Source organism: Taudactylus pleione, unplaced genomic scaffold (genome assembly GCF_031769625.1).
Source record: "Taudactylus pleione unplaced genomic scaffold, aTauple2 ptg000032l, whole genome shotgun sequence".
NCBI classification, from domain to species: Eukaryota; Metazoa; Chordata; class Amphibia; order Anura; family Myobatrachidae; genus Taudactylus; species Taudactylus pleione.
In genome coordinates this window covers 2,640,991-2,667,670 of record NW_028284434.1, presented here as the reverse complement: position 1 = coordinate 2,667,670, position 26,680 = coordinate 2,640,991, and the positions used below count along the sequence as shown (strand labels likewise).

Below are 26,680 nucleotides of genomic sequence, written 5' to 3'. Positions count from 1 at the left end.
CATGGTGAATTGTAGGTTTCTTTTGTTATTGTTAATTTGAGTAATTAAATCTTTCATAGTTTGTTCACTTCCTTACCAGATGAACAGGAAGTCATCAATATAACATCTCCAGTGTACCAAATTTGCCGCAAAGTCTTGTTGTTCCAAACCGCTTCATGTTTCCAGTGGCTCATGAAGAGGTTGGCATAAATTGGGTCAAATGTGGTCCCCATCGTCGTGCCTTGTTGCTGTAACAGAAATTCAGTTTGCCTCAGTTCCATGTCTTCATCTTGGTCTAAATAATATTTGATGCGGTTAATTCCTTGTATATGGTTAATAACTGTATATAGTGAAGTGAGATCACAGGTCACCAGCCATCTGTTGTCATTCCAGGTTACCACATTTAGTGCTTGTATTGTTTGAGTTGTATCTTTTAGATGTGATGGTTGTAGGATGACATATTTTTGCAAAAATTGTCTAAGTACTGTGAAACAATACAAGCACTGAATGTGGTAACCTGGAATGGCAACAGATGGCTGGTGACCTGTAATATCACTACACTATATACAGTTATTAACCATACACAAGGAATTAACACCATCAAATATTATCTAGACCAAGACCAAGACATGGTACTGAGGCAAACTGAATTTCTGTTACAAGCCATAAAATTCATTCTCATCTACAAATATGTATGGTTTGAGGACACCTTCTACTTGCAGCAACAAGGCACAGCAATGGGGACCAAGTTTGCCCCCAGTTATGCCAACCTCTTCATGAGCCACTGGGAACAAGAGGAGGTTTGGAACAACAATGACTTTGGGGCAAATTTGGTCCTCTGGAGATGCTATATTGATGATATCCTTTTCATCTGGGAAGGAAGTGAACAAACTATGAAATATTTCATTACTCAAATTAATAATAGCAAAAGAAACCTACAATTCACCATGCAATATAGCAAAATAGCAGCCCAGTTTTTAGACCTTGAAATACACATACAAGAAGGGGAGATACAAACAAAAACTTACTAAATAATATAAGGAAAAGAATAGTTTCATCCTGGCCATGAGTGGGCATCACCCACAGTGACTTGAAGTATTCCAAATGGCTAGTTTACCCGTATTAGAAGGAACTGTACAACTGTAGACAATTTCAAACAACAATCAGAAACACTCAAAAACAACTCCTGGAAAAGAAATATAAAGAGGAACTAATAGAGATAGCCTATCAAGAGGTTCTGAACAAAGGAAGAGAAACACTCAAGAATAAGACCAACAAAAAACAAAAATCTGTGTATTTCGTAACAGAATATGACACAGTTTCAAAGAATATTAAAAAATCCTAAATAAAAATTGGAATATATTATTGAAAGATGAAACACTTTAAAACATTCTGCCATCAAGACGATCAATAGTCTTCAAAAAAGCCCTGGACGTTAAAAAACTACTTGTACACAATCATATTATACCAGACAATTGCCATCAAACATCAATCATTACTTTACGCAAAACCAAAGGATTTTTCCATTGTGGGAAATGTTAAAATGGTCTTACCATGGGAAACAAAACAACCAAACCTACGACAACATTCTCTTCTAATGTAACACAAAAGACCTTTCAGATACAATTTATGACATGTGACACAAAAGGCATCATCTATTTATTAGAATGCCCTTGTCAAAAACAATATGTGGGCAAAACAATTATACAATTAAATCAGAGGATCGGAGAACACAGAAGAAATATTACTAATGGTTTTGAGATGCACAGCATCTCTCAACATTTCAAACAACAACATATTCAAGATCTAAGTAAACTAACATTCACAGCAATTGAAAAAATAGAACGTAATTGGAGAGGAGGAGATCAGAAGAATAAATAAAGCAGAAATTAAATGGATAATGACATTAGGCACACTTAGGCCTAGTTGTGTCAACATAGACCTAGAAATACAAAACATACTTTAAACCTTCACTTTATATTAAAAAGAGGTCAGTTTGCCAGATCAATAACCTTGGCACATATGATACATAATTAAACAGTTGTCAGTAAAGACAGAGATACATAGATACAATGAGAATAAACATTACACTGTATATTGTAGAGCACATTCCTGCATGCAACATTCAACAAACAAAGAGATAATTGAAACAACAATAAACACATTCCTCATTTCATAAACAAATACTAAGGCCCGTATTCAATTTGGAGTGAAAAGCCGTTTTCGCGTGTTTTAGGCAAAAACGTTTCGCTGATGACGTCATTTTCGCCTGTTTTGATTTTACTCCGTATACAATTTGGAAGACTTTCCTCCTAGGCTGAAAGATAATGCAATGTAATAGGCACAAAAGTTTTGCCTATGAATAGCAGATGGAAAAAAGTGCAGAATTGGGATTTAGGGGTGCAACGTTGCGGGAACCCTCGTGCAGTCTTCAGACAGTCCCCCAAAGGTAAACTGTCTCAAAATTAAAAAAAAAAACACTTAAGGACACTCGAAAAAATCACTTTGAATTTTGAGATTGAAAGAAAAAATGTTGGGGGACAAAGATAAAAACTAGTGAACTTGACTCTGGGGGGGTCCCCAAGTATGCCCCAGGTGTTTTTTTTTCATTGCAGGTTCTTGCGGAAGGTGGGTTTTTCACGATTTTTTCAACTTAACTTTAGCAACTTTAAAATATGCTGACCCCCATTTTCAAGTACCCAAAATTTGCTGGGATAAGTTATTTTCAGCAAAAAACCTCCAGAATACTATTCTTCACCACTTATACAAAAACGTTATTTAGCAGCTATTGAGCCCATTTAAAAACACCAAATACATTCAGCAAACCAAATCGGGGGGTGTCATAGGGAACCCCCATGTCAGAGCATCTTTTGGGGAGTGTCAGGCTGATTTCACCAAAACAGACAGTACTTTCCACTTGTTTAAGTTTCACCGGGTCCCGTTTTCGCCTACTTTCAAATTGAATACAGCGATAGGCGGGCACGCATGCTATACTTTTCAGCCTGCAAAACACGCAATGTAGGCAAAAAGTCCGGGAGGCGAAAAAGTATCGCGGCTCGGCTCAAATTGAATACGGGCCTATTACTGATAACTAATAACAAGTATCACTTGTATTGAATAAAAAACTATCCATAAAAACAGATAAAAAATCACTCATATCAAATTTTACAAATACCCCATATGTATTCTACAAACTACACAAAAGTCAATATTAGTTAGAATACCACTTTATCCCCCTATCCCTAATGTCTCACCCTCACCACTCATTCTCATGCTAAACAGCATCATAAATCAATCCAGACCACACCCATCCCATGGGAAAATCCAATGAGAAAATGGACACAATTAATCCTTGAAGTAGTTATAGGAGATCATGACAGCAGCAGACCACACACCTTGAAAAAGGCTATACAAAACTGAAATGTGTTGGGCCACACTACATTTACAACTCAGCACTATGAATGCAAGACTTTGCTCTCCCAGAGATATCAACTGCAAACCCAGGCACACAGAGGACAGAGGTGCACAGAGGCGGTGCACGACTAAAGAGCTGAAGCAATCCACGGGTGCAACACCTGCCGGGAGCCGCCATAGACTTGGGACATCATCCTTGAACTCAGCACATGGAGGCAGTGCAGGAAGAAACTACCACAAACCACCAGTACAGCATCAGCAAAGAGCCGCCATAGAACCCGGTACAAAGAGACTAACAGCCTGTCCGGCAAGGAAGGGTAAGTACTGAAGGGTCTAGTGGGCCTGATACAGTAATATTAGAAACACAATACCGCTGAACATCCTCAGAATCACACAGATTATTATAACAGGGAGCCTCCTATCACACAGCAGCTACAATCTACCACCTAAGGATTAACAGGACAGGCATGAACATTTAACGGTCACTAAACAGAGGAGACCAGACTGACTAATTATCCTATACATTTCCAGTAATACCAGGAAATTTTTTCCCATCCAACTGCATCTCTCCCAATTCCTTTTACCCTCACTATGATTCACAACTGTCCTTGTCTTCTTCACTGATCCAAACACACACTCCCTCCCTCTGTTTTGTATATTTGGCACATTATACTTGTCCTGTTATGTGGTAATTCACATAAACAACTAAAAGTCAGCTGGTAATAGGGAGCACACACTATAATACAGTAAACCTATAATTACTGCTAGGTTCAATATTTAAAAAAAAAACCATATGTTAAAATTTGTATAAAATGCACTATTATATGATGAAATATTGATCGCATAAAATTATTTTAAAGGAAGCTACAAATCATAGGTTGAGTGCTGTGGTATGACAACTTTTCTAATTATACATATATATATTCAGTAATGAAACTAATGTAGAGTGACAAACGTGCTTATGTAATTAGTGTGAATAGAAACAGACCCTGTGGTACAACTAAATGACTATTTTAAAGTGCAAAGTGCATAAAACCCTTATTGCTACAAGCAATTTATATGTTGTTGTGTAAAAAAAAGTGCAAAAAATGTGCATAAAATATATGTAAAAAAAGTTGGGGGACATGATCAATTGCCCAGAGAATCTACCCCTAAAATATGTATAGAAAACAAAATTCCTTAGGTAACTGGGAATATTAAAAACTAGAACAAGTTTTATTAAAGCAGGACACCTAGCATAATCTGCACCAAGAGTATAAGGCAGTATGCAAATAAAATTAACATAGACACATGATAGAAAAATACAAAGCAGAAGTACATAAAAACTACAGTAGAGATGAGCTGGTCCAGTTCTCTGAGAACCAGATAATATAAAGAGTGACTGCGCTGAATGGACACCTATGCAGTGTGGTAACCAGAAAGATGAATATTCAATATGTGGACAATAGATGAAGTTATATAAGCTGCTGCTGTCTTAAACACAGTGGGCACCTGATAAATAAGTTAAAAAAAAAGATGGTGATAGCGCGGAATACATATGAATTACCGCCGGACACAAGTCTGGTGGTTCAAATCCCGACAGCGGCAGGCGACACGGCTGAAGATACAGATCGTCCCCAGGTAAGTATGAACTAACCTAACCCCCCAAACCCTAACCCTCCTTAGGGGTGCATAACCCTAACCTTCCCCCACAGTGCCAAACCCTAATCCCCCCTCTAAGTGCCTAAACCTAACCCCCTTCCCCAGTGCTGTGGACCACTTGTGGCACCCTATAAATAAAATTTAATAATAATAATAATAATAATAATAATAATAATAATAATGATGATGTGTTTCTCTGTGTTAACTGATGGCATTCATCTTTTTAACATGTAATGTTGATTTAATTTGTATTAAATATATGTTCTTTTAATACATCTGCCTTGTGACAGGTCAATTAGGTGTGATCTAAAACCCACACTGTCCATCCATTCTCCCATAAGAAATTTATATCAATTGCCCTATCACCATCTTTTTCTTACTCTGAGAACCGGACCCACCCGAACATAGGGGATCCGAGTAGGATCTGAGTCCGGCTCGGGTTTTCCCACCTGACTCGGATCCCAAAACGAGGCAAAACATCATCATCCCGCTGTGATTCTCGCGGGTTTTGAATTGTATATAAATCCCTACCTGCGGTGATCGGCGCCATTTGCTTGCTGAGTTGCAGGCTGTCAGGCTGTGCTTCATCCAAGGCAGGCTGTGTTGTCCAATACAGGGGTGTGCTTGACTGTTTTATCCAATACAGGGGTGTGCTGGGCTGCTATCCAATAGAGGGGTGTGCTGTGCTGGGCGGTGTTGTCCAATCCAGGCAGGGTGTGCTGTACTCTGTCCAGGGGGCTGTGTTGCCCATCAAGGGGTTTGCTGTGCTGGGCTGTTTTGTCCAATACAGGCATGGTGTGCTGTGCTATGTCCAGGGGGCTGTGTAATTTATCATTCCTTTGCTAATACAGGTGTGTGGTGTGCTTTCCATCAAGGGGTGTGCTGTCCATCTAATGTGCTGTCCATTCACAGGCTGCAAAAAAAAGTAATTCAAAATTAAAAAAAAAAAAAGTAAAAAATATTTTTTGTGCTGTACCCCACACTATGATGCTAAATGCCATACCCCCAGTGTATCCAAAATACCGTGATGCTGCTGGCTATATTGTGAGTGATGCTGTAGGTTCATCATACTGCAGTGTATAATTCATAAAGTATTGAGAGTGATGCTGTTGGTAAGTAATACCGCATTGTAATATATTCATAAAAAATATTCTGACACTATAAGGGATAGAATGTGATATAGAAAAAAAAGAGATAGTTGTATAAAGCACCAATCACATTTATATGAACTCATAAAATATAACTTTTATTAATTTTAAAATAAAAACTTTTTCCAAAAATTTTTTATATTTTTATTGCTGTTTTAAATCTTATATCTAAAAGACCTGTAACGAGGTTTGTGTATTCAATACCCCAGAGATTGAAAATGATATGTTGCAGTAATTTCATGTATCATAACATTACTATCTACATGTTACATTTCGACAACTTGTTTCAATACTGCACAGATACTCAAAAGATATTTTCTGTGGCTGAAGCCATCCTTACTTCATTTAGAATCTAGTTACTGTATGAAATCAGTTAATTACATAAATTATTGATATGACAAATCTCTGTATTAAACTGCTCGAATAATGTGCATTTTACTTCCTATACTGTGGAATAAAATGTATATTATGTATCATATATATATATATATATATATATATATATATATTATCTGTGTCTATTATCTTACTTCCGGGTACAAATGTAATCTCTTATCACTAAAGTAAATTGTATTTTTGACTCAATTTCTCACTTGTGGGATGATTCAATTGCTCACTTGTGGAGGGTCTATTGCAAATGTGACTAATAGTCCATGCTATAAATTACAATTTAACAGTGTGATGTTTAATATTAACCACTGATTTGCCACATTCAAAACTGTTAGTTGCTCCCATCAGGAGATTCGTATGGGCACAAATTAATTTATTGTCACTGTGGATTTATTAGGTAGTTATTCCTTGATTCAAATTATATATTATACTTTCCATGTCCTCAGAATAATCCTGGATAATGATCATGCATTTGCTTTGATAATTATTTATAGCACCACCAGTCATTCCATTGTGACTGAATAACTCCGTATAAATACTAATTTATGTTTGCTGCAGCATGCATTCAGCCTAATTATACAGTAGACAAATATCGCTGATCTATATGTGTCACAGAGATCAAATCCGCATATATTTTATTTATGGAATTGCTTTCACTGTCTGCGCTGTTTGACAACTGCTGTTTGAAATTACACTGTATCAGCCTGTCCATGCTTCAGTGTATGCTCCAACTGTTATACTGTATGTTGTAATTGATAGAGCTGATGAATTAATAAAGCCAGATGGCACAAATGCATGTATCAGCAGCTTTCACAGACACATTATTCCAATGGATTATTAACCAGCAATTGCTATTTCTAATTTGCTACAGCATGCATTCAGCCTAATTGTGCAGTAGATAAATAGAGCTAGGAAATATAAGCAAAGGAGATCAAATCAGCATATATTTTATTCATAGAAATGCTTTCACCATCTATGCTGTTTAACCTCAGCCGCTGTTTGTAATAACATTATATCAGCCCTTCTAAGCTACAGCAGAAAATCGGATACTCACCTGGCTAACTCACACACTGTCGCCGTGTCCCCACCACTGCTAACGCCCGCTACCAGTGCCATGGTAATATTTTATTAGCTAATTGACGCTGTTTCTCTTCACCTGTAGTTTTCAGTGAGTTTCCACAAACTCACAGTGGATGACTGCAGCCTTATATTTACAATTTCACATATCTGTGTATACTTGATACATATAAAATTACTTATAAAATGTATTTTCAAACAAGTGGAAAATAAGTTTATCTCTCATACATTTTTTGATTAGTGTCTGAAGAATATATTTTTTACATTAAAAACAAGAAACCATGACTTGTAGTGAATTGGACCAAATTGATTATAATATCTGCTGCAACTGATTATTAGTTATTATTTCTGTTTTCGTCAGATATCGGACCCCTCAGTACCACTTGCTCTGCCAACGACTTTGTCAATTACATTAATTCGCTTAATATCTATGGTGGCGGTGACTGTCCTAATTATGCGATGGCTGGATTGCTGCAAGCATTGGAAGTAAGCCCATCAGGTTCAATAATTGTATTAGCCACAGATGCCTCAGCAAAGGATAGTAATGACACTGATACAGTCAATCGCATATTTTCTCTTCTGGACTCTAAGCAAGCAACGGTAAGATATAACAGACTTAATGGGTCTATGTAGATTATGTAGATTATGTGGGTGTAAATGATAATAAAGGAGCCTGCAAAAATAGCTTATTTCAGCACATACTTTATGCAGAGCTGCACACATCCGATACACCAATAACAGGCATATATGAGTATTTCTGAAGGTCTGCATGAGACACATCTTCATGCAAACATCCTTATTGTACCAGGCCTGTGTTAGCTCACATTTTACCTAAAATGCAGAGCTGTTGAGCCTGTACACCAAACCTTCAACTCCAATGCTTCTGTTTTACTACTGTCTGACTCCTTCATAATTGGCAAATGTATATTAATGTATATTAATTAGTAATAACAGACTCTAGTCAAATGGCAGCACAAGGCATATTTATCATCACCAAGTAAATCATATGGCTGCATAGATTGATTGTACATGAAATATATTTATTTTATTAATATTCTTGGAAATTGAAAACCATGATAGTACATAATATATGCAAAAAACTATGCATTTAATACTTTTTTTAACCAGAAACAGATGATATACTAAACCTTAAAGCTAAAGAATATATAAAATTAAGAATAACAGAACATGATAAAATACAAGCTGTCCTCTGCTTACAGACTTTTATAAATTAATTACCAATTGCTTTCCTATATATATTTTCCTTTTATTTCCAACAAAACAACCACTGCTTTGCTGTTTTTTCTTTCTTGGATTGGTTTTACTTTCAGTCTCAACACTTTTATTGGCTTTCTCCTACTGCTGATTTCTATAAGATAATGATCAATCTCATGCGCAGAGATGTATAATATTATATGTTTTATTTTTTAGCTGGAGTTGGAGTTGGTGTTGGTAAATTTCTATGGACTCCAAATCCACCCATATTTGTCTCTGATTCTGATTCTGACTTCCCAGCTCTGCTAAAATGTTACTTTCATTTATTTAAATTGTAGAAACTGTTGCAACAAAATGTGGTATTATTTTAATAGGGTGTGAGAGAAGATTGCTTGACACCCACACTATGCAGGCTGTGTTTAAAAAATGACATAGGAGCTCATTGGTTGGTACTTTATCTCTATCCACTTTATCTCTCTCCAAGGTTTAGTACATAGACCCTTTAGCCACAAGAAAAGCTGAGAGGTATGCACAGAGCTTCAGGTTTTGACTTTGATCAGTGTGATGAGCTCCGCTGGGCAAGGGACTTCTTGTGTGCAAATAAACATTCTCAAAATGTAAAATGCCATGTGACTATTGTTAATTATAACCTTAATATTTAGTTTAATTAGCTTTGGTGTGGTAACACTTAAACTAACCAGCTATCTGGATAGTAAAAACCTTATTTTGTAAATATGTGTTCCTCATACAGAGGGTTAAGCAAAAAATAAATATTATTTATCTTGTTTTCTCAAGTAATTAGCCATTATGTGCACAGCTAAATATTGCAGAACCTCACACTACATTTTTATCTGCTGATTTGATACAGTACCAGTCTTTATGCAAGATATTATATCCACATAAACTTTATTTTGTATTATCTTCTTACTGCAGCTACAAAGGGCTCTGATACTTTTTTTTTTAATTTTGAATTCAATATCACAGCAGTATGCACTGATATAGATGTCTTTAGGTTTTGAAACAATTGAAAAAATACCCAGTACGTTCTTCAGCTTTTGGGGTGCTTCCAAAAAACACAGGTCAGAATCTCAGTCCCTGCGCCTCCACAATAATATACTGTAAACTTAAAAGGAGCACTCACCATATCAACAGTAGAGCCCATTAGAAAATATATTATCACCACAAACCACAACATCCTGCTTCACATCCTTCGGAATTGGTTGTCAGTTTAACAGATCTTTAAGAAACATAGCATCGAAGTTTCATATGATGTAACAAACACCCTCTTTCAAGCCAAGCAAAAAATGTATGTATAAAACCTGCACTCTCCTGGTGTCCATTTATAACAGTGCTTTGAACCATTGTAATTCGCTTAATCATATCATTCCTGGACTTTTGTCCAGAAATGATGATGTTCGTCCATGTAAGATGATGTTTAGCCTCTTTCTGAGTTCCGTTATTTTGGAGGGAAAAATCCGAACTCAACGTGCAAACTCGAACCTATCCGAGCCTGCACATCCCTAATATACATATATATATATATATATATATATATATTGTGACACAGTTAGGCTAGGGGTCCCTCTCCTGGGTAGAGGACTCCTTCCTTACACACACACACAGCAGCAGGGAAGCAGCACACCAGTCTGGATGCAAGTACAAGCTGGTCGGCGCCAATCTTTATTGTACAATGTCAGAAATATAAAGAAAACATAAATATAAATCCTAGCCCTCGCCAGCAACAACGGCACAGCACAACACTCACAGTTAGGTTTCCAAGTGTCTCTGAGCAAACTCCCTGCCTGCTCTCCCAGGTGAGACAATCAGCCCTCAGCATACTAGGCTTATATTGGCCACTCTTAGGTGGAAACCCTAACAACCTGTTACTAGGCTGCGAGAACCAAAACCTGGAGTGGCCATGGGTGGAGCCCTCCCTCTCCATTCACCCACAACCCCCAGGTCCCAAACCGGCTTTTCAAAAAGCCGAGACTCAAGCCTGCTACACTGCAGACTTTCTCCTGGAGGTTTAAAACACATAAGACAGGGATCTGGGACAAATGTACCTGCCACAGACCACTTTACCAATGATCCTATCACATATCCCCCCCTTTGTTTCGACCTGTGGGGCGGAACAACTGAAGCCCCCAAACAATGAACGCGTGACAGCGCGTCAGTATTGGCCAGCTGGCTTCCTGGCCTGTGTTCCACTGAAAATTTAAAAGTTTGTAAAACCAAGAACCATCTCGTAATTCTCGCATTACTGTCCTTATTTTCGGACATCCACTTCAAAGGGGCATGGTCAGTGATCAATTTGAACTTTCTTCCAACCAAGTAGTACCTGAGAGCCTCTAATGCCCACTTTATGGCCAATGCCTCCTTCTCCACTGTGGCATAGTTTCTCTCATGTACATTCAACTTTCTACTTAGATAGAAAATAGGGTGTTCCTCACCCTCCTTGTTCAGGGACAGGACCGCTCCTATACCTACTTCTGATGCATCGGTTTGTACTATGAATTCCCTTTCAAAATTAGGAGTCATCAGGACTGGTTGAGAACACAATGCTACTTTCAACTCCTGAAAAGCTTTCTCTGCCTCAGAACTCCATTCTACCATGACTTTTTGTTTGCCTTTGGTCAGGTCAGTCAGTGGGACTGCCATGGTGGCAAAGTTGGGTGTAAACCTCCTGTAGTACCCCGTAATTCCCAAGAAGGCTCTCACCTGCTTCTTATTCAGAGGCCGTGGCCAGTTTTGTATGGCATCAACTTTATTGAGCTGAGGCTTTATCAGGCCTCTGCCAATGGTGTATCCCAGATATTTTACTTCCTCCATGCCTAGACAACACTTTTTTGGGTTGGCTGTCAAACCTGCCTTATAGATGGAGTCCAACACTGCTTGTACCCTGGGTAAGTGAGACTGCCAATCAGGACTATGAATGACCACGTCATCCAGATAAGCAGCCGCATACCGTCTATGGGGCCTTAGAATCCTGTCCATCATTCTTTGGAAGGTAGCAGGTGCCCCATGTAGCCCGAAGGGCAACATCTTGTACTGAAACAAGCCCTCTGGTGCTGAAAAAGCTGTCTTTTGTTTGGCACTCTCGGTTAACGGTACTTGCCAATACCCTTTGGTTAGGTCAAGAGTGGTTAAATACCTTGCCGTCCCTAGTCTCTCAATCAGTTCATCCACTCTTGGCATCGGGTAGGCATCGAATTTTGAAACACTGTTCAACTTTCGGAAGTCATTGCAGAAACGCACACTCCCGTCGGGCTTTGGAATCAACACAATGGGACTTGACCATTCACTATGTGATTCTTCAATAACCCCTAACTCTAGCATATTTTTAATTTCTTTTGACACTGATTCTCTTTGTGCTTCTGGTAACCTATAGGGCTTTAGATTAACTTTAACCCCTGGGTCAGTGATTATGTCATGTTTAATGACCGAGGTTTTCCCAGGTACGTCAGAGAACAGCACCCTATTTCTGATCAGAAACTCCTTGACCTCTTGTTGTTGAATTGCCGACAGGGTTTTTGCCACTGTCACTTCGGGAACTAAGGGCCCTGGATTTACTGGAGGGGCTCGGATGGCCGACAGTACCGTTCTATCTTTCCAGGGCTTTAATAGATTTATATGGTATATCTGTTCCGGCTTTCTTTTCCCCGGCTGGTAAACTTTGTAATTGACCTGTCCCACTCTTTCTAAAATTTCAAAGGGCCCTTGCCATTTAGCCAAAAGTTTATTTTCCACAGTGTGAACCAACACTAACACTCTGTCCCCAGGAGCAAAGCTGCATAACCGGGCATTGCAGTTGTATACCCTCTGATGTGCCTGTTGAGCCTGTTCCAGGTGCTGTCTCACTATCGGCACTACCGCAGCAATTCTCTCCTGCATTTGAGAAACATACTCAATCACCGTTTTGTAAGGACAAGACTGCCCCTCCCATGTCTCTTTGGCAATGTCTAGTAACCCCCTTGGGTGTCTCCCATACAACAAGTCGAAGGGTGAAAAATTGGTGGAGGACTGGGGAACCTCTCTTATGGCCAACAATAAATACGGCAATAAGTAATCCCAATCCCTACCATCCTTGTCGACCACTTTCCTAAGCATGTGTTTTAACGTCTTGTTAAACCTCTCGACCAGCCCATCGGTTTGGGGGTGATAAACCGAAGTTCTTAACTGTTCAATTTTGAACAGGCGGCATTACTCTTTCATGACTTTTGACATAAACGGTGTACCCTGGTCAGTTAGTATCTCCTTGGGTATACCCAGCCTGCTAAAGACATGAACTAGCTCTCTGGCAATGGTCTTGGTTGACGTATTGCGCAACGGGATCGCTTCCGGGTACCTGGTAGCGTAATCCATTAAGACCAGAATATACTGGTGTCCCCTGGCAGACTTCATTAAGGGTCCAACCAAATCCATCGCTATTCTTTCAAACGGCACCTCTATAATAGGCAATGGAACTAGTGGACCCTTAAAATGTGGCCTGGGAGCATGATACTGACACTCAGGGCAGGATGCGCAAAAGTCAGACACCTCTTTATGAAGCCCGGGCCAGAAAACCTCTGCATTATTCGCTCAGTGGTTTTCTCTACCCCTAGATGGCCTGCCGTTATATGACCATGGGCCAGATCCAACACTGTTCTTCTGTAGGCTTTGGGAACTATTAATTGTTCCACAATATCTTCCCCCTTCTTAGTCACCTGATATAACATATCCTGACACATTGCCATGTGGGGATAGGACAAAGGACTATCAGGGTCTACGGGTTTACCATCAAATACTTTTACATTCTCCCTGGCTTTTACCAAAGTAGGGTCATTCAACTGCTCCATGGCAAAGACCTCTCTTCTGACCTCTAAATCAGGCAGACGATCACCTGGCCCAACAACACTTCCCACCTCAATGGGAGGCACATCAGTTGGCGGGCCACCGTCACGTTCTGCATTCTCTAGTTCGCCAACCATAGTAGAAAAAGGGAATAACTCTGACTCAGAAGAAACTCCCTCCTCCACTACATCGACAACCTTCTCAAATGGATCGGGGTTGTTCACCTCTGGAACAAAACGGCTTTCCCACAACTTCCAGAAGTGAGCAAAATCTCTCCCCAATATTGCATCGTACACCAGACCATGGACAAAACCCACAGAAACTATAGCAGAGCCACATTGTGTCTCGATGTTCACCTTGGCCGTAACATAATATCGAGTATCCCCATGTATGCAAGTCACACCAACAGTTTTCCCTGTATGCCTCAAGGGGTTCACCAGCTCAGCTTTTATAAGTGTCACCAAGCTACCAGAGTCTAACAGTGCCTCTACTCGGTTGCCATCTACAGTGAGTACACACATGTGCTTATCAGTCTCAACCTGCCGGTCAGCCGTACAGGCTGTCTGTGCAAAGAAAGACCCCCTGCGGTAGACATGAGCAGTATCACATTGCATAGGTTCAGTTGTAAGTGAACAATTAGCGGCAATATGTCCGAAGCCACCACATCGGAAACACTGAGTCATATTATTGTCTAGTCGTTTCGGGGCAAGAACCTTCCTGGCCTGGCAGGCCTGTCTCCAGGTTCTACACCCTCAGTCTTAGGTACATTCCACCGCCCTGCACCCTTCTCCCCTGGAACAGTCTTACCAGTGTCTGTGGGAGTTCGCTGGTGAGCCATCGGGGCTCGGTGGGGCATACTCATCAGCTCCTCAGCCACCACGTACATATCCACCAGCTCGACCAACTAGTCCGTGGACTTAGGGTCTGCATGGCTCACCCACTTGCGCAGAGTCACAGGTAATGATCACAGGTACCGGTCCATCACGACCCTTTCCACGATCTGTGGTCCCATCAGCGTCTCGGGCTGTAGCCATTTTGAGGACAGATGGACGAGGTCATGCATCTGTGAACATGGAGGCTTGTCCCTATAGAACTCCCAGCGGTGGACCCGTTGGGCACGAACAAAGGTGGTGACTCCCAAGCGAGTTAGGATCTCCTGTTTTAGTTTTTTATAGTCCTTGGCATCAGCCAGGCATAAGTCAAAATAGGCCTTTTGTGGCTCCCCAGACAAAAAAGGTGCCACCAGACTTGCCCACTGCTCCTTGGGCCAACTCTCCCTTTCGGCCGTTCTTTCAAACGCGGTGAGATAGGCCTCCACATCATCGCTCGAAGTCATCTTTTGGAGGAAGTGACTGGCTCGTATGGAGTGAGTGGGGGTGGGAGGACCAGTAGTAACCTCTCTGGGCCGGGCGACCAGGTGCTGTACAACCTCTCTTATGGCCTGGCTGTTTTCCTCAATGGAGACCTGTTCAAGTCTGTTAGTCTCCTGCTGAGCTGCTGTAGCTTCCTGCTGAGCTGCTGTAGCTTCCTGCTGAGCTGCTGTAGCTTGGAGCAAGGCCTTAATAATGTCCTCCATTTTGTCCTGGGGTGTAGGTTGGAAGCTGAACCTTGCCTCTCTGAGCATTGGCTGACACCTCCTCTATGGGACTCCAAGGACACAGTGTTATTTCTACACTCACAAATTGGGTGTCTGTCCCTTTAATTTTTAAATGGAAAGTTTTCCTCTTGCTGCAACTTCAGTGTGTGTGGTTGCCCGCATTTTCCACCATATTGTGACACAGTTAGGTTAGGGGGTCCCTCTCCAGGGTAGAGGACTCCTTCCTTACACACACACACAGCAGCAGGGAAGCAGCACACCAGTCTGGATGCAAGTACAAGCTGGTCGGCACCAGTCTTTATTGTACAATGTCAGAAATATAAAGAAAACATAAATATAAATCCTAGCCCTGTCGGGGCACTAACTTCACAGGTAGTTCCCTCACTACCAGAACCTGGCAGGGCCTAATGCCCTCGCCAGCAACAAAGGCACAGCACAACACTCACAGTTAGGTTTCCAAGTGTCTCTGAGCAAACTCCCTGCCTGCTCTCCCAGGTGAGACAATCAGCCCTCAACACACTAGGCATATATTGGCCACTCTCAGGTGGAAACCCTAACAACCTGTTACCAGGCTGCGAGAACCAAAACCTGGAGTGGCCGTGGGTGGAGCCCTCCCTCTCCTCTCACCCACAACCCCCAGGTCCCAAACCGGCTTTTCAAAAAGCCGAGACTCAAGCCTGCTACACTGCAGACTTTCTCCTGGAGGTTTAAAACACATAAGGCAGGAATCTGGGACAAATGTACCTGCCACAGACCACTTTACCAATGATCCTATCACAATATATATATATATATATATATATATATATATACACATATACAGATCAAGGATATATACAGTAACAGTCAAAAGTTTGGACACAGCTTCTCATTCAATGGTTTTTGCTTATTTAAATTATTTTCAACATAGTAGATTAGTACTGAAGACATCAAAACTATGAAAGAACACATATGGAATTATGTTGTAAACAAAAAAGTGTTAAACAAATCAAAATATGTTTTATATTTTAGATTCCTCAAAGTAGCCCCCTTTTGCTTGGATAACAGTCTTGCTCACTCTTGGCATTCTCTCAATCAGCTTCATAAGGTAGTCTCCTGTAATGGTTTTCCAACAGTCTTGAATGAATTCCCAGAAGTGCTGAGCACTTGTTGGCTGCTTTCCCTTCACTCTGCAATCCAACTCATCTCAAACTAGCTCAATTGGGTTTAGGTTGGGTGATTGTAGAGACCAGGTCATCTGACGCAGCACTCCATCACTTTCCTTCTTGGTCAAGTAGCCCTTACATAGCCTAGGGATGTGTTTGGGGTCATTGTCTTGTTGAAAAACAAATGATGGTCCCAGTAAGCACAGACCAGATGGGATGGCATGGCGCTGCAGAATGCTGTGGTAGCCATGCTGGTTAAGTGTGCCTTGAATTTTGAATAAATCACAATAATAGCACCCCCATGCCATCACCGCAGAAGGGCCACACCATCACACCTCCTCCTCCATGCTTCACTGATGCTACTGTGGAATTGCACAAGAAGGATGAGGATGATATTCCTGTAGTAATTGGCGCTGCCGCTAATAAGGATGAGGATGTTGCTGATGAGGATGTTGATGTTGAGGAGGATGTTGTTTGTGCAAATAAGGCAACAGTTGTTGCCCATGGTATGAAAAAGCCCAGTGTCATACCTGGGCAAAAGACAAAAAATTCCTCCTCTCGTGTGTGGAATTATTTTCACCGAAATCCGGACAACAACTTTCAAGCCATCTGTACCCTTTGCAAAGCAAGAGTGAGTAGAGGTAAGGACCTTAACCATCTAGGAACATCCTCCCTCTTGCATCACTTGCAGCACATTCATCAAACGTGTTTGCAAAATGTAGACAGTTTGGCTAACAAAAATGTAACAACGAGCAGTCCAATGTCACCTCCTCTCTGTTACATCCAAGTGCCTGCGATCTCCACCACCAACAATAGCATCATCAACATCCTCAATCTTCATCAGAAGTAGTCCTGCATCCAATTTCTGAAGAAGAATGACTGACTCATCTCCTATCCGTGATTCCTCAGAAGGATTCTTGACTGCTACGCCTGTTGCTGCTGCTGCTGTGAGTGGGTCTTCATCCCAGAAGGGGACCAAGAGGAAGTCTACTTGTAGTACTTTAACAAAACAATTGACTGGTAAACAACCCTTTGCAAGGGGGAGCAAGTATGACAACAGTCACCCAGTTGCTCAGCGGATTACTGATGCCATAACAGCTATGCTGGTATTAGATGTGCATCCAGTATTCGCCATTAATAGTGTGTGTTTTAGACAGTAAATTGAGGTCCTGTGTCCCCGCTACAATGTCCCTTCTAGATTCCACTTCACTACAACAGCAATTCCCAGTCTGTACAAGGACATTATATGTAATATAACTTTTCTATTTTTTGTATATATTTTTGTAATATCAAATCTATTGAGTTTAGCATATTTACAACACTATTTACATTTTAATTATCGTAGAGTGTACTGATCTTTATATTTGTTGTATGCATGCAGCAGTGTTTTTCCTATTCCTTAGTTTCATTTTTGTCTTTCAACAGCACCTTGGTTCATACATACTTATAATAAAATAATAAAAAAAAATTATAAATATTTTATTTATATAGTTTAATTCCAGGGTAATTGTTTTACTTTTAAACAAAGTTTTTATTACATAAGGGGTTACAAGTAAATATGTATTTTTGGCTCGTCTTTCACAGGTCTATATTTTGTATGCATACCCATGTGGAAGTACATCTGATTACGATTTTCAGATCTACAAAGATATTGCTTCTAGCAGCTACGGACATATTTTTCAATATGCAGACACTGATGTAAGTAACAGTATTTGTTTATATATTAGTGTATTGACAGAAATGTGTACCTCAGTCTAGAGCTGGTTGGAAAATCCTAGTCTGGGGACAGTACCACTGCAGTAGCCCACCATAGAGGCACATCCTTAAAAGTGTATAGCACACATGTGCTAAAATTATGATACAAGGACAGTCAAGTATTTTTGTTTATTTTATTCCTCAAATCGGGGTGTAAGCACCCAACCTAATCATACTAACCACATATTCTCTCAGAGAGCAGGAAGGTAACTGAAATGAGGACAACCAAATCACCAGGGGTCTCCAGTATACATTGAGGCTGAAAGGTGATGTCACAGACAGGAGTAGAACTGACAGCTTCAAATGTTCATTGATAGTAAAGAACACTTGTTTTCTGAGTGCTATAGCATTGTGGAAGTTTTATTTCTGATAAATACATTGTTTTTTATGTTTATTTGTGGTAGTGGAAACACATTCTTTGGTTTGAGGGCTAAAACTGTTGAATCATTAAAGCCCTGTTTCTCAATCTTTTATTTACTAAAAGATGTGACCCTTTTCATATTATTTTAGTATCAAATAAATGTATTACAGGGCTTTTGGAGCAGTTTTCACAAAAAAATACTCCAAGCCCTTTAATTTGCATAGTTATAGTAAGAAGATTGATATTCCCATACTTGTAAAGGGTGGTCTGGCTCCAATTTACACAAGTAAATGCCCTGTGATAAGAACGCCACCTGGAGATGGTATTAAGCAGCGTTCCCCCCATTTCTCCTACTCTAACTCAGCCATCTCTGTCTGCTGGCAGGGAAAGCAGAGCTCCAGTAGGTGTTTGTGATCACATGGCATGTCTGATAGGCTGCAGCACTGATCATAGTGAAAAAGTTAAAATAAAAAAAAAAACACTTACCTGCACCCACACCGGTTATTGATGTGCTGGTGAGGTCCTCTGGGGCTCCAGCCAGCTGGTCTCCGGGATCCTGCTGTGTGACCCCGGTTAGCCTCTTTATGATACAGAGCAGCTGATTGGGGTTACTTAGCACAATCCAAGAGACCAGCTGACCAGAGTCCCAGGGGACCTCACTGGAGTACCAGTTGGGCAGGTAAGTGTAAGTTTAGCAGCGGCATGGGGGGGAGGAGTCATAGCAATGCTTTGTCACTGTCAGGGTATTTTTTGCAAAAAGAAACCCATAAAAGTGTGCAGGATTTGCACAGCCAGAGCTTTCTAGCAGGCTCTGTCCCTGCATGCCATATTTGATACATCCTTGTTATAAATAAATAGAGCCCTAATAGTTGTGAATTATGCTTTTCTAAATTTTATGTTGACAACATTATAAGGGGCTCTATTTATTAACATTATTTTTACAAAAATATAGTGAAAAAGGGTGTTTTCACACCCTTTTCACATTATTTTAGCATCACCTACAGTTACTAAAGGGCAATTGGAGTAGAATTCGAAAAATTCTACTCCAACCCCTAAGTACCACTTATTTTTAGTAATCAGATCACATTTCCCATAATTGTAATGGGAAATGTAATCTGTGTGCAAGTTACTAAAATAAAATGTGAAAAAATACTGGGGGAAGCCCTGTGATAATATCCAGGGTCTCCCCCGGTTACCAGACTCCTGCTCTGCTATAACGGGCAGAGCAGAGCCCGGAGCTGGCCCCAATGATCAGTTGTGTGGTCTAAATAGATACACTGCTACACTGCAAAAAAAAGGAAAAACAACAAACTTACCTGAGTCCAGGGACCGGAACTTTATCGCAAGCTCTGTCCCTGCAATGGATTTGTAGTAAATCCCTGTTATATTGCCTAATATCACAGGGATTATCACACTACAATCTGCATTACAAATGCGGATTGTAGTAAATAGAGCCCATAGTGTCTACAGTATCATTTAAAGTGCACTTATGAACCTTGCTAATACTATCAATACTAATAGTTCCAAATGTAAAGGGCAACAGAATATGCTGAGCTTTATAAGAAACGTAATAAATAAATATTAATAAATACATTACTACACCAGCTGTCCTATTATTTTATGTGCTTACATGGCAGACATGTAAGCACAACAATAGCAACACTTAGATGCATACAAGCAAGGTTAATGCATATTGTATATAAACAGAAGCATATATATATTTATACATATAACAGCATTCTTCTAAGCTTGAAAATTACTGCACTAACAGGAGTGTTGAGTACGTTATGTAGAAAAGAATTGCATATGGGTGTATAAAAATGGTTGACAATGAAAAGGTCAACACCCAAAGGTCGATATGGAAGAAGATCGACATGACAAATGTTAGAGAGTAGAGAAGGTCGACAGGTACAAAGGTCAAGAGGTTGACATGGAAATGGTCAACACCAAAATGGTAGACAGATGTTGTTTTGTTTTTTTAACCCTATTCTTTACCCTAACGCTAAACCTAACCCTGCCCTTGGTGCCTAAGCCTAACCGCAAAGTAAGTACCTGAACCTAAATGTCCCTTCAGCAGCCGAACCCTAACCCTCCGATAAGTGCCTAAACCTAACCCTAACCCCCAAAAAATGTGACAACCATTTATGTGTCAAACATTTCCTTGTTGACATTTTGAACCTGTCAACCTTTTTTACAGATCGACCTTCTGTACAGTCAACTTGTTGTCATGTCGACCTTCGTCCATGTCGACCAAACAACTGTCAACTTCTTCCTTGTCGACTTTTCGAATGGTATCCTTGCAGACAAATTTTAGAAAATGTTCTTGTTGACACCATAATCCTGACACCACGATCAAAATCATGGTGCTAGTAATACTGTATGTTGCCGTCAAGAAAGTCCCAAACATTGTGACCCCAAACCCTAATAGGAATACACAAATAACAAATATGCGCCTAGTTGTGTGCACAATTGTTATACAAATGCATTAAAACAACCTACTCAACAACACACATTAACTAAATATGCAAATATTGTGTGTATATATAAAATATATATGATTCAGATTTATCAGAAAGTGGATAAAAGGAACAAAAAAGAGCAAATAAGAATTAATCTGCATGCAGGAAAATACTCTTTTGCATGTAGTGAACAAATACTGGCAGGGCTAATACACGGTTTCTGGGGACTTTAAGCAACATTTCACCCACCACCCCTGCTCCCTGAAATTCATAATTTGCCATGCATTAGTGTCCCCATTTTATAATATGCCACACAGTACTGTCCCAAATTTATATTATACAATATAGAATTGCCCAAACTAATGTGCACACAGCAGAGCCCCAAAATCAGGACATATACATGATGGGGCAGCACTGAACAGGATATGCAGATGATGGGTAGAAACAGAACAGGACATACAGATGACGGCGAGGTAGCACAGAAAAAAAGACAGATGACGGGGAACAGCCAGTGCTGGCCTGACCATTAAGCACGGCACATAAAAACCTCACCCACCTGTCTTGCCTCTTGCTCTCACAGAGATAAGTGGAAAGGGAGAGAAAGCTAGGGGAAAGGGAGACACTGGGCGGTGCATGAGTAAAGTGTAACTTCCCAGCTGTAATCAGGTCTGGTCACCACTAGGAACATCAAGGAGCAGGACATACATATAATGGAGGGAAACAGAACAGGAGATACAGATGATGGTGAGGCAGCTCAGAACAGAAAATATAGATCAGCGGTGGCCAACCCATAGCTCTCGAGCCGCATGAGGCTCTTCTGAGCTTCTAATGCGGCTCGCGGCTTGGCAGACCCCCATTGTTACTGGGATTGCTGGTCTCTAAAGCCATAAGAGGCTAAAGAAGCCTCTGATCGCTTCACAGGCCAGTGTTCCCAGTAATGCAATACGCGGCTGATGTCATGACGTCAAACGCGATGTTAGGAGCCCGTGCATCTGCTGGATCCAGTTAGATCCAGCATGCGGCAGAAGAAGAAGTAGCAGAGACGGAGCGGCGGCAGAAGCAGCAACAGCGATGGCGCGGCGGGACTCTGGAGCCCTGACGTCGTGGAGTGGTGCCAGCACAAAGGTAAGTTTCTTCATAAGGGGAGCTAGCGCTGGGGGCATGACTACAGGGAACATTGCAGGAGGGGAACTGCTACAGGGGGCATTGCTTAATGGGCACATCTACAGGGGTCATTGCATAAGGGCCACAACTACTGGGGGCATTGCTTAATGGGCACAGCTACAGGGGGCAGTGCTGAAGGGGCACAATTATTGGGGGGCATAGCTTAATGGGCACAGCTACAGGGGGCATTGCATAAGGGCCACAACTAATGGGGCATTTCTTAATGGGCACAACTACAGGGGGTATTGCAGAAGGGGCACAACTGCAGAAGGCATTGCATAATTGGCACAGCTACAGGGGCATTGCATAAGGGCCACAATTACTGGGGGCATTGCATATGGGGCACAACTACAGGGGGCACAACATAATGGGCACTGGCATTCTTAAAATACATATTGAATTCCAGAACCGCATAAAATACTTTATGTGAACGTGGCTATTTCAATGTTTTCTATGTTGCTCTGGCTTTTTCTTTCACTTCAACAGTGAAAAATGAATATCGGGAAGATTATGGAAAATGTTTATTTTTAATGTCCTGGGCTCGCCCCCAGCGTGACTAAAAACGGGGGTGTGACACAAGGTCATGCTCCTGCAAATGTCATACCAAAGGCATGAACAAAAAATGGGGCATGGCCTATGGCATGCGCATGCTAACGGCTCTTTCGATTGACTACATATATTTTTTGGCTCTTTACCTCTGACTGGTTGGCCACCCCTAATATAGATGATGGTGATGCAGCACAGAAAAGGACAGATGATCTGAGTCAGCGCAGTACAGGACTAACAGATGATGTGGGGGCAGCACAGTACAGAACATAGGGATAATAAGGTAGGGGTGGCTGCACAGAAAAGAACAGATGATGGGGGCAGCACAGAGCAGGACATATCAGGGGCATACAGATGATAGGCAGGCAGCATGGAACAGTACAGATAATGGGGGCAGCACAGAATAGGACATACAGATGATAGGGGGGCAGAATGGAACAGGACATACATCTGATAGGGAAGGGGGACAGCACAGAACAGGACATAGTGATAATAATGGGTAGCATACAAAAGTACATACAGATGATGGGCAGCAGCACAGAACAGAACATACATACAGGGCCGGTGCTACCATTAGGCAGCTGCCTAAGGGCGCCGGTTAATGGAGGGTGCCACTGAGTCCACAGGGCGAGTGTGTGTGGGGTGTTTAAAGAGTGCTGGCAGGCTTGTGTGAGGGGGATTTAAATAGTGCTAACAGGGTGAGTGTGTGTGTGGGGTTTAACCACTTAACTGGCAAATATTTTTTCCAAAAACAGCTCAGAAATTGTTGGGTTTTTTATGATTAAATTAGGTCAAGAACAAATATTTAAAACTTATTCAACACTTTTTTTACATAAAAAAGTAAAATAACATAAATAAAATGTTTACATTTTTTTGTAAAAATCTGAAAATAGACTAACATTGATTTCTTTATCAATGTATCTAGCAATCAAGATACATCAATTATCGGTGCAGATGATGGGTGTTGGGGCTGCTGTTTCCCCGGTGATTGCTCCTTTCTGCAGCTGCTGGGAATTCATGCTACTGTAACATGGGGCAGCGCTGGCTTCACTAACCCAGTGGCTGCTCTTCACTGCAGCCTCCAGGTACACACTTACAGCCGTATTCAATTTGGAGCGAAAAGTCTGTGCTGGACTTTTTGCTCCACATCGCAGCCTTTCCAGGGATAACATATCACGCGCGTGCACGCTTTATCCCCATATTGAATTTGAAACCAGCTAAAACTGGGCCCGGTGATACTAGGATCGGCGAAAAAAAATGGGAAGTTTCAGGAAATAATTGTAGGACCCCCCTAAAGATGTCCAGACCTCGGGGATCACTATGGGTACCCCTGTTTTTGCCTGGAGAAGAAAGTCGGGGTTTTTAAATAGCTGCAGCAGGTTTTTTTCCCCCGACATTGAAGAACTGATACAGAAGAGCACATAGGTTTTTATTTCTTTTTTTCTAAAAGTGGTCTCATCAAATTTGGGGTACATGAAAATGGGTACTAGCATATTTTTAAGTCCCTAAAGGTAATTTAAAAAATTCTGCAAAAATACACCTGCCACTACTCTGCGCAATAAAAAAAACACCTGCCACATACTTGGGAACCCCACCAGTATTAATTTCGTTAGTTTGGCATTTTGTTTGACTATTTTTTTTTCACCCCAAAATGTAAAAAAAAATTTTTGGGGTGTCCCTATTTTTAATTTTTTTATTTTTTTTGTACCATTTCATTTTAAGGGGGCATTCCCAAAAGTACAGGCTATTTTTTTATAAGCCTGCACTCCTAAACCCCATATCTGAACTTTTTTTCACTTGCTATAGCTAATTGAATAATGATCCCTGTTTTTTAAAAATGACCCTTGACCCCATTTACGAAAAAAACGGGAATTTTCGGGAAATATGCCTGGGACCCCCCTAAAGATGTCCATACATGGGGTATCACTATGGGTACCCCCGTTTTTGCCTGCAAAAGAAAGTCGGGTTTTTAAATAGCTTTGCAAGGTGTTTTTTCCTGCCGTGGCTATTAGAAACCCTGATTTCCTTCAGGAGATAAAAATTGGGGTACCCATAGTGATCCCCCATGTCTACACATCTTTAGGGGGGTTCCTGGAATATTTTCTGAAAATTCCAGATTTTATTACCCTCTAAAAAAACTGAATAAAAGTTTTTTAAAAAATGACATTGGGCCCCCCCCCCCCCCAAAAGCCAAACCAGCCCCAGGCTTGGCAGGCAGTACAAGTTTCTAAAAATATGGGGAACAAAATGTGTAGGGTTCCACCGTATTTTAGAAACCAACACCAGGCTGCAGGGACTATTGCTGGTTTTAAATATAGGGGGCAAAAAAGACGTGGGGTTCCCCCTATATTTAAAACCAGCACCAGACCCAACCGACTGGGGTGTAATGCCACAGCCCGGAGACCCAATCACTGGGGCTCCAGGTCCAAAGCATTAGCACCCCAAGTCGGTCAGCGCAAGCCGGTGATCTCGGTGGAGTCGGGGACCCCCAAAGAAGGGTCCCCCCTCTCCCGAGCACCACAGGCTTACACTGAAGCCCGGGGCTCTTCCACATACCCAGGGCCGGTTCTCCCATTACGCATGGTACGCAGCTGCGTAAGGCGCCTCATAGTGAAGGGTGCCTCAGCTGCGTACCATGCGGGACGCGGGCAGACTGTGTCTCTGTGACACAGCTTCACCGTGTGTGTAGCGCTGACCGGATGGAGTTTGGTCAGCGCTACACAGCACAAACACACAGCCGCTGCCGGCGGCAGATGTGTGTATGTTTTAGCAGATGATGAGAGTCAGACAGACTCCATCGGCTGCTGCTCCCACTGGCAGAGCTGGACATCTTCCGGCTCCCGCAGTAGGGTAATGGGAGTGACGTCATGACGTGACGTCACTCCCATAATGCAAAGTGGCGGACGGAGGAGCTGATCTCGGCAGCGGGACCAGGAGCAGGAGCTGGTGTCAGGTAAGTGTTTTTTTTATTTTTTTATTATGTCTCTACTGCGGGGGGAGGTTGATTACTACTGGGGGCACTACAAGGGGGGGACTACTGGGAGCACTACAGGGGGGGAATACTACCCGAGGGCACTACAAGGGGGGATACTACTGGGGGCACTACAAGGGGGGGAATACTACTGGGGGCACTACAGGGGGGGGAAATACTACTGGGGGCACTACAAGGGGGGGAAATACGACTGGGGGAACTACAAGGGGGAATACTACTGGGGGCACTACAAGGGGGGGGGGAATACTACTGGGGGCACTACAAGGGTGGGAAATACTACTGTGGGCACTACAAGGGGGGAATACTACTGGGGGCACTATAAGGGAGGGGAAATACTACTGGGGGCACTACAAGGGGGGAATACTACTGGGGGCACTACAAGGGGGGGAAATACTACTGGGGGCACTACAAGGGGGGGAATACTACTGGGGGCACTACAAGGGGGGGAAATACTACTGGGGGCACTACAAGGGGGGGGAATACTACTGGGGGCACTACAAAGGGGGGAAATACTACTGGCGGCACTAAAAGGGGTGAATACTACCGTGGGCACTACAAGGGGGGGGGAAATACTACTGGGGGCATTACAAGGGGGGGAAATACTACTGGGGGCACTACAAGGGGGGAATACTACTGGGGGCACTACAAGGGGGGAATACTACTGGGGGCACTACAAGGGGGGGAAATACTACTGGGGGCACTACAAGGGGGGAATACAACTGGGGGCACTACAAGGGGGGAATATTACTGGGTGCACTACAAGGGGGGAATATTACTGGGGGCACTACAAGGGGGGGGAAATACTACTGGGGGCACTACAAGGGGGGAAATACTACTGGGGGCACTACAAGGGGGGAAATACTACTGGGGGCACTTCAAGGGGGGGATACTACTGGGGGCACTACAAAGGGGGCTACTACTGGGGGGACTATTACTAGGGGCACTATATAATGGGCACTGCATAGGG

The 26,680-nt window shown here is 41.9% G+C and overlaps 1 protein-coding gene across 1 annotated transcript in view; it reads left to right on the top strand.

Moving 5' to 3' along the window:
• The window catches only part of LOC148538911 (uromodulin-like), a 199,765-nt gene that overhangs the window by 68,202 nt on the left and 104,883 nt on the right, over nucleotides 1-26,680 (top strand). Inside the window, exons 4-5 of the mRNA XM_088451930.1 lie at nucleotides 8,011-8,249; nucleotides 18,021-18,134. Coding sequence (XP_088308056.1) covers nucleotides 8,011-8,249; nucleotides 18,021-18,134 — 353 coding nt within the window. The remainder of the gene's footprint in view (nucleotides 1-8,010; nucleotides 8,250-18,020; nucleotides 18,135-26,680) is intronic.